Raw genomic sequence first — 10514 nt, 5'->3', positions numbered from 1 at the left:
GCAGTGACGCAGACTTGGGAGGGTATGGGTGGCACAAAACGCACTGCAAATTAGTGGTTTGGCATGAAAACCACAGTGACTTTTTCAGGTTCTTCTCTTCTTACCTTTTCAGGTTACTCAAAAATAATCCTTAGCTCCCAAATGCTTTGTTCATTTCCTCTCAAGCAACAGGCAGAAGGATGAGGTAACATCCAAGGAAGGGTACCATTCCGACCTGAAAAATAATTGGGAGTTCCTGTCTGGCATCTTGGCATGAGTGTGCTGCAGACAGAAGGAGCTGCTGTTCTTGTGAGGTAACTGCTAGACTTATCATTTCCTACTGGTTAGTGCAGGCAGCTCTCTGCACATCTGGCTGGACTCTTTTTCAACACCTTTATTCATGAATGCCAAAGAAGCTTCAGCTCCCAACTGAAGCTAACAATTTTCCTAGATACAGCCAGCCTAAAAGTTAGATCTGAAGTCTAGGACATGTTCTCATGTTTAGCCTGCAAACTTTGACCAGAGAGAATCTAAGGATTTTTTTTTTCTTGTTTGTTCAAGATTTAGAGAGCTGTAACCTCTCATTTGCAGAAGCAACTACAGTGCACCTGAAAATCTTGGACTTGTCCTTTACATAGTAGCGTATGCATCCTCAGCTGCATTTACAATGAATCCGTGAGATCCAGGCCACACTAGAAATACAGCTCATGTTTCACACAGAACATGTGCATCATAATTCTGCCTGAGAAACCACAGCCCAGCCAAGTCATTTTCTGGCTCTAAGCTGGAGCAATTTGCCAAAGTTAAGACAAGAATTTAGTTGAAGGGGTATGAGCTAAATGAAATGTTCCACATTCAGTACTGTCATTTCTCCTCTTGCCCATTGCTGTGTTGAGTTCTCCACCTCCATTTGAAATCTTTTTGCTGTCTCCATGGTCAGTCCCACACTGCTTCTGCAACCTCTGTCCATAAGTTTCTTTACTTTTCTTCACTCTCCCTTGGGACTCTGGGGACTGATAAGGAAGAACCAGCCCATGTTGGAGGGCAATGCAGCATGTATCCACAGCAGGGCTAATTAGTCTTGATGCATTATTATAGCAACTTGGCTCTTCTGCTTCCAGGTATTATGAACTAGTCCAGTGTCTTGGCATGGTGCTGTGCTGTACAGACGTTGTGCTAAGGTAATTGCTGCAAGGACATTAAAAGCAATGAAGGGAGAGTTGAGCTGTAGTGCACAGAGGACAGGTGGGTTTGTTTGTTTGTCTTTTTAAACCAAACCAAACCAAAAAACCAACCAACCAAAAAAATCCAGTGTCCCAAAACATTGTTAATGTAGACCTGGGCCATTTGAGAATGTCTACCTGTGCTAAATCAAACCTCTGAAGATCCGGGAGACATACTTAACATAATAGAAACCGCAACCACTGGAAAACATAGAGTTTGTACCATGCCTTAGCTCTGCTCACTTTGAAATATGCCTCAAAACCATCTGTAACACACAAGTGGCACCTTGGACCTGGAGATACTGCCAAGCTCCTGGGACCACACAAGACAGTCTAACACCCAGTGTTTGCTGAAGCAAGACCTCTGTTGAGACGAGCTGATCCAAATGTAAGCTCTTGTGCTTTTGAAGATCAGATCTACGACCTTGCATTTGCTAAATTTTACACCTTTAACACATCTTTAATCTACTTCACCATTGCCCTCAGAGCATCATACACTGCTTTGCTTTCATCACTAAACCCACGTTAGTCTCCTATGACACCTCGCTTCTGACAACAGCCCTGAGAAGAAGACTCCAGTCTATTATGAAACACAGGTAAAACACCTGATCTGTCCTATTATCTATACTGCCTCTCCTCATGCACTGCTCTGTCCTTTGATAACTAATGGTCTGGGGAAAGGGGGGAATAAAAGAGAGAGAAACATCTAAGAAGTCAGGAGCAAAAGTCCTCTAATTTCCTGCATTTATAACCACACTGCAGCAATTAATGTTCATGGAGCTGTACCTATAAACCATGGATGCAACTGGAACATAACTGTAATATAATCCCTGACAGGGTATTGCCAATTTCAGGGGGCTGAGTTAGGGTTGTTTGAGAATATACTGTTAACTTCATTTCTAGTTTTCAGAAGCTTGGCCTGCATTACCTTAACTATTTACAGGTTTTCAAAGGTTTAGCTGAAGTCAGCATCCTGGGGAGTCATGGAGTACCACAGGCTACCTTTAAGTTTCGGGGAATTTAATTCTAGGTGATGGCTCAAACTCTGCATCGCAGTGTCCAGCAGACTCAGGTCAAATCAGACACAGCTTCTTTCACCTCTGTGGGATAGATTAAGGGATTGGGTTATCAAGTGAGTTGGGTGTATAATTTTCCACCATCCATTATTCAAGCATCGACAGAGCATGATTGCTCCAACTTGTGTTATCTTCAGCACCTCTCTTCCACTATCGTTCCTGGTTCTTCAGCAGACCTCTGTCCCTTCCCCACACGCCTATGCGCATCGAGACCGCCCAGCACCCCCAAGGCTTTTCAGATTGGCACCATGGGACACATGACCCAGAGACAGCCAAGCATGGCTCCCCTTTTCTTCCACAGAATCACAGAATGTTAGGGATTGGAAGGGACCTTGAAAGATCATCCAGTCCAATCCCCCTGCCGGAGCAGGAACACTTAGATGAGGTTACACAGGAAGGCATCCAGGCAGGTTTTGAATGTCTCCAGAGAAGGAGACTCCACAACCCCCTGCGCAGCCTGTTCCAGTGCTCTGTCACCCTCACTGTGGAGAAATTTCCTCTCATACTTAAGAGGAACCTCCTGTGTTCCAGTTTGTACCCATTACCCCTTGTCTTATCATTGGTTGTCACCGAGAAGAGCCTGGCTTCACCCTTGTGACACTCACCCTTTATATATTCATAAACATTAATGAGGTTGCCCCTCAGTCTCCTCCAAGCTAAAGAGACCCAGCTCCCTCAGCCTTTCCTCATAAGGGAGATGCTCCACTGCATCATCTTTGTGGCTCTGCACTGGACTCTTTCAAGCAGTTCCCTGTCCTTCTGGAACTGAGGGGCCTAGAGCTGGACACATTATGCCCTCCGGCCCGCAACACGCCGTGGCAAAGCACAGGCCCCAGGGCGGACTGGACAGGTCCCGGTGGGGCCTCCGCCACCTTCCCCCGGCCCGGGCCCAGGCCGGGCGGCTGCCACTCTGCGCAGCCGACGTGTCTGGGTTTGGGCCCGGCTTCCGCGGCACGGGGTGCGGCCGCCCGGCCTGGCCCCGCCGCTTCCCTCCACCCCCACAGGCCGAGCTGGGCCGGGAGAAGGGGCGGGGGGCTCCTCCTGCCCCGGTCGCTTCCCCCGGCCCGGCCCGGCCCAGCCCTCCGCGGCGTGGGAACAGTCGGGCGGGGCGGAGGCGGGGGCCGGGCCCTGGCGGAGGGAGGGAGAGAAGATGGCCGGGGCAGGCGCCGGGCGGGAGCGGTGGGAGGCGACGGCGGGGCGCTGCTGAGCGGCGGGGCGGGGGCGCTCGGGCCGGCGGGCCGAGCTCGGGGGCTGGGAGCCGCGGCGGCGCGGGGCAGGTCCCGGGCGGGGTTAGGAAGCGCGGAGGGGCTGGTCCCGGCGCGGAGCGGGGTTGGCGCGGGGGAGGATGAGCCCGGCGCGGCGCAGCCGGAGCCGCCCGAGTCCCGCTCCCTGCGGGGCCGCCTGTTAGTGCTGGAGGAGGAGGAAGAGGAGGAGGAGGCGGCGGGCAGCCGCAGCCCGGGCGGGACGGGAGCTGCCGCGGCGGCGGCAGCGGGAGGGGAGCGGGTTTCGGCCGGAGCTGGGCGGAGGCCAGGCGGCGGAGCGGCCATGCCGTGGTTGAGCGGCGGTCGTCGTCGTCGGCAGCAGCAAGTGGCGGCGGGACAGGGCGGCGGGCCGCCGGCGGGCGGGCAGCGGGGCCGGGAGAGCTCGGAGCTACCGCTGCCCGCCGGCTGGGAGGAAGCGAGGGACTTCGACGGGCGAGTCTTTTACATCGACCATAACACCCGGCAGACCTCGTGGATCGATCCCCGGGACAGGTAAGGGGCGGGAGCCGCCGGCGGACGCGGGAGATCCCCCGGGGGAAGGAGGGCCCGAGCACGGTTCCCGGCTGCCGAGGGGGAGAGGGCGCGGGGAGAAGGGGACGGGGAGGCCTCTCCGTCCCCCTCGGCGGCCGGGTCGGGCCCGTCGGCGACATTTTCCCTCCTCCGGCCGTGGCCGCGGGCAGGGTGTGGGCGGCGGTACCGCTGTCGGCGGGGCGCTCCGCTCCGCCTCGCCTCGCGTCGCCCCGGGGCGGGAAGACGGGCCGAGGGGGCCTTGTCACACCGGCCCTTCTCGGGTGGTGCGTGTGGAGACCAGCCCCTACCCTAGCGAAAGATGAGTTTGATGCCGGTGTTAATGTTAAATTAGATCAAAAAAACCCAGGGAATTAAGGTGCCTTTCCGCCCCCCACCCGTGATGGGTGTTCAAACCGAGCGTTGTCTCAGTGTGGGGGGAAGATGTGGCGCATAGGACCATAGTGCCTCTGTTTGTGCGCCTCGAACACTGTTCTAGCCCCGCTGCAGCCGGCTGGCTTGACCATCCTGATTTATTAGCCGGGCTGAACTAATTGGCAGCAGCAGGCTGGAGGCATGCTGAAGTAATTTGGTAGATTACCTCCTCATAAAAGATAACGCTGCGTGGAGGTAAGCAAACCGGTAAATTCCTGCAGTTAATTTGACAAATATGCGGTCTGCTACAAATTACTTGTCTGCTGCGTTGTTTCGGGATCGCGTTTTCACGTCTCGGGCCTGGCGGTGCGTGGTAAGATTGGATTAGGCCTTTTCGTTTTAATTAGGGTAAATAAATACAGACGGGGTTTACATATTTCAGTGGACTGGTGTTACAAGCAATATTTAAGCATCGTAGCTTAAAACTGGTGGGAATGTGGACTATCTGCAGTGGGTGCTGCCTGGTAAATCAGCCTCGCTTGGAAGCGTTTGCCTAAAAATTTCCATGCGGAGTTAGCGAACACAAGTGTCAGTATTCTAGGTGTCTGCAAAATAAGAAACATATGTCTCGGTGTATACTTTTCTATGTTAAACAATGTTTTTATAGTAAGTGAAAGTTGGACAAGGACAGTTTGAACCTCAGCCAGAGCTACCTTGCCAGAAGTATGCCTGGAATGTTAAGCAGGCCACAGAAACATTTAAGCATAGTCTGGGTTAAAGACTGTAGTAATTTGAGCGATTCCTGCAATCTTGCACAAAGATACATAACTGTTTAAATAGCCTAAATATTTACCTATCAGATCAGAATCTTTTTGTCCCATTATTTAGATGTATGTATGCATGCACATATTTTTTTGCTGAGGCATCAAATATATGTTAGTATCCTTTAGCACATTTTTACAGCATGTATACGCACTTTAATGTTCGTTTAGGTTTTAAATGTAACCAATAACATAATGTGTCTATGGCCTCTCTGCATGTCATCCTTTCCATTAAATTTCAGACAGTATGTGGCTTTCTCTTCTGAAATATCTTTCATACAATGATGGAAAAGATTTAGCCATTTACTACAGTGTTTAAATTTGGTTACAACTCATATAATTTTACTAAAATTGTTATTTCATGTTTTGAAGAAAGAATGGAAATGCCACATGATGCTTGAAAAATTGTCTAAATGTTTCACACCAATATTTAAACTTAGTTTTATTTTTTGCATTTGGTAAGAACAGGCTGTAGAGCAGAGACTGAGACATCTACATGGGGGCAGATAGAAAAGATGTGATGTTTTCATGAGCATGTATCACAGCACTTGCTACAGAACTCAAGTAGCAGGAGCTGGCTTTATGATTGCAGAGTTAACCTCAGTTTGAGAAATAACTGTTGTTACTTTGGTGAGATGTCTGTGTTCTTCTGCATAGCAGAAAATGACCAGACTTTTTGTTTCTTCTTGCAGCTATTCACATTCCCGTGGGCAGCAGCGAAATAGGAAGGGATCAGATTAGTTGTGTTCTGCCAAAGTTTGGGAAAGGAAGGTCAGAGCAGGAGGGAAATGGTACTGAAGCTGCATTTTTGCAAGCACAAGTTGAAAAAGTGAAGGGTGGAATATCTTGTATTACTCGTACCACATGTACCTCAGCATATTGAGTTTGGCATACAGCAACAGAGATCAGCCCCCCCTTTTCTGTGTTTGAGTGGTTTTGTTTCTATCCAGGAGGAAATGGATGAAACTACAGGACTTCAGGCCATGTTGCACTTGATCAGGGCTCTGAGAATCAGCACCTCCAAGCTCTTCTATGGGCAGTAGTCTCATAAGCATCCCTACAAGCTCCTCTTTCCCTGTAGCAGGCACATGGTAGTTTATTTTTCTTTCCAGCATTTCTCTTGAGATTTCTCAGCCTTTTGTATAGTTTGGTTAATGAATTTAATTTGAAGCAGTTATTTGATTTTAAAAAACAAAAACACCCCCTCCTCCCCCCACATCTCCTGCACCTCCCCCTCCCACCCATTTTTCCCACTGAATCCAAGAAGAGAAGGGACTATTAATTGGAGAAGTTGAGAAAGGAGAAATGCGTTCTATGGAGGATGATGGCATTTGGGAAAGAGAAGGCGATGAGGGCAAGTGAGGTTAGTCAAAATAATACAGATTGAGAGGGGAAAAAGGATTCAGAATTGAATACCTTGTGATTTCTATGGTAAGAAAAAGTGGAACAAATGAAGAAAAAAGGGAGAAGAGTGAAAAAATGAGCAGATTTGAGAAGCATCTTTGTGTCAAATCAGTGGATAGGCTGGGGAAGATACTGTGTTGATCTGTGTGACTTGTGTGTGATGAATAGATTGCGGACACTTGTCTAGCAAATCCTGTAGATCTCAGAATGGAGTCACTCAGTGCACATTTTCATCTTGCAGCAGTAGCCGTCTTTTATCTTAATAGACTAATTTCTTCAAGGCAGTGAACTGCCTTTTTATCTTGTGTTTGCACAGTACCTGTTATATTGAGATTCTGGTCAATACCTGGGGATTGTAAATGATCTTATAAAAGTTTGACTATGTTTGTGGTTGACACTGATGATCCTCATGGCACCAAGGATCTTACTGCTGTTGCGATTTGTTACAATACTGTATTTTCAAGTGATTAGAGCTTAACCCAAACTGTTTGAGTTTGGCAAAAGATTTCCAAGCTGGTGTGTCTTGTTAGAGTTGTTGTATGTGAAAGCTTCAGCTAAAATAGAGGGTTGTTTTTTTGAACAACTCTAGAGGACAGAATGCTTCCTTCAGCTTCTTAATGTGAGTTGTCTTGTTTGTTTGAAGTTTTAAATCATCTTGTTTTGGAGTGAGAGGATTTTTAAACTTTTAAGGTGTAGTAGTGGTTTTGCATGGAGAAATCATCCATTTAGGTCAATTTGAGAGGTTTTGAAAAATCAGTATGGGCTGCGTAAAGACTTAGATTTTAGCAGCTGTTTTTGCAAAAACTTCCCTGCAAGCTGGACTGCTGGTACATTAATTGAAATCAGGGAGTTTTCCTGTCCTGTGTCCTCATCAGCATCTTATTTCTGAGACCTAAAAGCTGCTTAATTTAAGCATAGGAGAAAAACCTTGGCCTTGTACAGAAGATGTGTTGGAACAAGTGGGGTTGGTATTGGCAATTGACAGAGGGGGGCAAATTTCAGTAGGTTGTGGAAAGCAGAGCAATGGAGTTTGGGGGCAGGGAGAAGAAGGATGGCACCTGAAGCCTGGGAAGAAAAAAGTAGGGGAACTGGACTGAAAACCAGTAGGGCAGGGAAAAACAGGTAAGAAGGAACCAGTCTGGTGAGGGTTCAGGGTGTGAGGATGTCAGCTCTTTTCTTGGCTGTACAGGGAACCCTGAGGGAAAAGAAGGAGCGCTGAGTTTGGATGGGGAGTCTTCAGAGTTGGAAAACATGCATGCAAGGCAGCATGGACAGTCTAGGTGAAGAAGGGAAGATAGTTGGAAGGTGAAATGTAAGAGTGGTGTATGAAATATGAGGATGGGGAGCAGGAAGTGCAAGATGTGCTGGGAAAGGAGACTGATGAAGAATCAGAATTTTAGCCATTGGAAAGAAGTAGGAAAGGCTAATGGATTTGGAACAAAGAGTCAGTCTGAGAAAGTCACTGAGCAAATATCAGTGTTATTAGGGGTGCAGAGTAGAAATGCTTAAGTGAATAATGGGCAGAAAAGTCCAGAAATGATGGGGTATTTTTTCTGAACTGTTTCAGGACTCCTGATTCTCATAATTTATTTGCTTTTAGCAAATGTCTGTAATTACACAGTTTTCCTCTTCTGTCTGTGGGGCAGGACAAAGACAGTCCATTACTACTCTTGTTTTCTCTGTTACAGCAAGTGGCCGAGTGAGATGTTCAAACCCACATGCCGGTGTGGTACTGCGCAATATGATTTTTCTTTCCCCACTTAGGTTTTATAAAGGAATAGAAGACTGCAAGTAAGAAGCTTAAATCAAAAGAATATTCCTGTCAGATATTCAAAGCTAGAAGATTCCAGACTTAAGTTGTTTAACTAGTTCTTTTGTGTTAAGAGAGCATTTTTGTGACAAATAACTTTTTCATGTATTTTCTTGCCTTATTTCATACATGGAGAGGAGCATCTGTGAGGCTAGATCAGAGGGCTGTGAAGTGGATGAGAATTACTTCTGAAGATTATTGCTGAAATTGGAATATGTTCCTCTCTCTAGTGAGGGGAAGGATCTTTTGGCATGCGACTACATGAAATGATTGGAAAGGTAGTAGTCTTCTTTGCCAAGATAAGATAATATCTCCTGGAGTACTGGAATGTATCTGCCCAGAAGACAATCAGAAGCAGCATTTAAGTTTTTTCACAAATGTCATTTTTCTGGGCCTGGCATAAACCCCTGCCCAGAGCGTCATGGTGTCGTTCAGTATTAGAATTCAAAATGCTTGTATTCCAAAGCATCAGAATAGTTAGTTGTAATTTTTGAAAGTTTGCTTCAAGTTCCTATGTGTTTTCTGACTCTTCACATCTACTGCCTTTTTGTTGTATTTAAACAATTTTGTTTTGAACTAATTATTTTTGTGGAATGGGAAAACAAAGTGATTGCTGATAATTTTTTTTAATATTCCCTCTGAAAACATTATGACAGCTGGACAGATTTAAATCACGTACTTTAGTTAACTGTGATGCAGACCATTAATGTAAAACATAAAATGTAACCTATAGGGTACAGAAATGTGTTTTTTGAAGTGATGCTTTGAAAATGTTTAAGGAGGAGCAAAACTGCTGAAGTACTGTTTGGTTGTGATTTTCTAAGTTGGCTTTGTAGGCTGTCAGTGCCAAGCTCGCAAGAGATGAAGATGGTTGTAAAGGAGTATCAGTGAGTATGAGTCTAGAATATATGCTCACTCATGAGAGCGAAAGAGCTGAATTTATTCAGTCCAAGAGGTGTTTAAGTGGTTTGAGTACTGCTCATTTAGAGATGATATCAGAGACTTTAGAGCTTTTTTGTTTAGTAGATTTCCAATATCTGATAGTCAGAAGTTGAAACTAGAAATATGTTTTTCATGTGAGTGATATTAAATGTTGGAGTAGTTTTTGCACTCCTTTAGCTGTCGAGATAAATGACCTAATTTTCATTTTCCTGATTTAAATCAGCTAGTGCTTTAAGTCCGATTGTGTATGACCATCTATTTTTACTGGCTCCATTGCTTGATGCATCATTTGACACACACATATATAGCTAAATATATCTACTAAGAATTGGCAGAGTGGCCATCCTTTCATTAGAAAGTGGAGAACTTATCTATCTGGTTGTTTCTCTTAACAGAACAAGGAAAAAATCCAATTTATCCCATCACTTGAGGCATCTGGGTCCTTGCAGTTTGATCATTTGTTCACCTCAAGTGAGCAGTAAATACAGTGGACTTGATAGAACTTATATTGAAAACATTGCATATAAAGTGGGAATTGAGGTTCAGATGTTTTGCATTTTCTGTGCGAATGTCAAGCCTGGATGCAGCCACAGCGTGGATGGGAAAGCTGTGCAGCTGTGTGACTGCTGTCCTGGCATGTGACTGGGAATACATGCTGCAGCACATGAGGCTGAGGAAGGGCTGTGGTGTCCTAAGCCTTCCTGAGCAATCTGCACAGATTTGTACTTCAGTTCTTGTTCACAATAATTCAGTAACATTTATAAAGGCATGCTGTAGGTGACATTTGTTTTCAAAGTTTCACATGTCTGTATGTGCCATCATAAATCTACTTCTCTGCCTTTCAGAAGGAATGTACTTTTTTTTTTTTTTCTTCTCTTTTCTCCATCCTGACTGGTAGGTATCCGAACAGACAGATATTTAACTTTATATTGTGTCCAAATACCATTAAAGTGTTTATGATTAAAAATGAATGTAGGCACAAACATCCTGGAATTAACGTTAGTTGGTATTAGGTATATTTTGCGAGCTGAGTCTCTTGATTGATAGATTGTGATAACAAGTAAATGTTAAACATCTGATTCATGGTAAATAATTTTAAATTATTGTTGTTTTTT

General features: G+C 45.8%; 1 protein-coding gene across 5 annotated transcripts in view; it reads left to right on the top strand.

Moving 5' to 3' along the window:
- The first annotated feature begins 3586 nt into the window (after window positions 1–3586).
- WWC3 (WWC family member 3) overlaps window positions 3587–10514 on the top strand; it is a 104166-nt gene continuing 97238 nt past the window's right edge. For 3 of the 5 annotated variants that reach the window (XM_065856317.2, XM_071812992.1, XM_065856308.2), the window contains exon 1: window positions 3703–4032. In XM_065856317.2, the coding sequence (XP_065712389.1) occupies window positions 3824–4032 (209 nt within the window). In that variant the 5' untranslated portion in view covers window positions 3703–3823. Of the gene's footprint in view, window positions 4033–10514 lie in introns of all 5 variants that reach the window. The other 2 variants (XM_065856325.2, XM_065856300.2) reach the window with 2 other exon arrangements.

Source organism: Patagioenas fasciata, chromosome 1 (assembly GCF_037038585.1).
Source record: "Patagioenas fasciata isolate bPatFas1 chromosome 1, bPatFas1.hap1, whole genome shotgun sequence".
In the NCBI taxonomy this organism is placed as follows: domain Eukaryota; kingdom Metazoa; phylum Chordata; class Aves; order Columbiformes; family Columbidae; genus Patagioenas; species Patagioenas fasciata.
The sequence above is the reverse complement of the archived record's forward strand: the minus strand, read 5'-3'. Positions and strand labels throughout refer to the sequence as shown.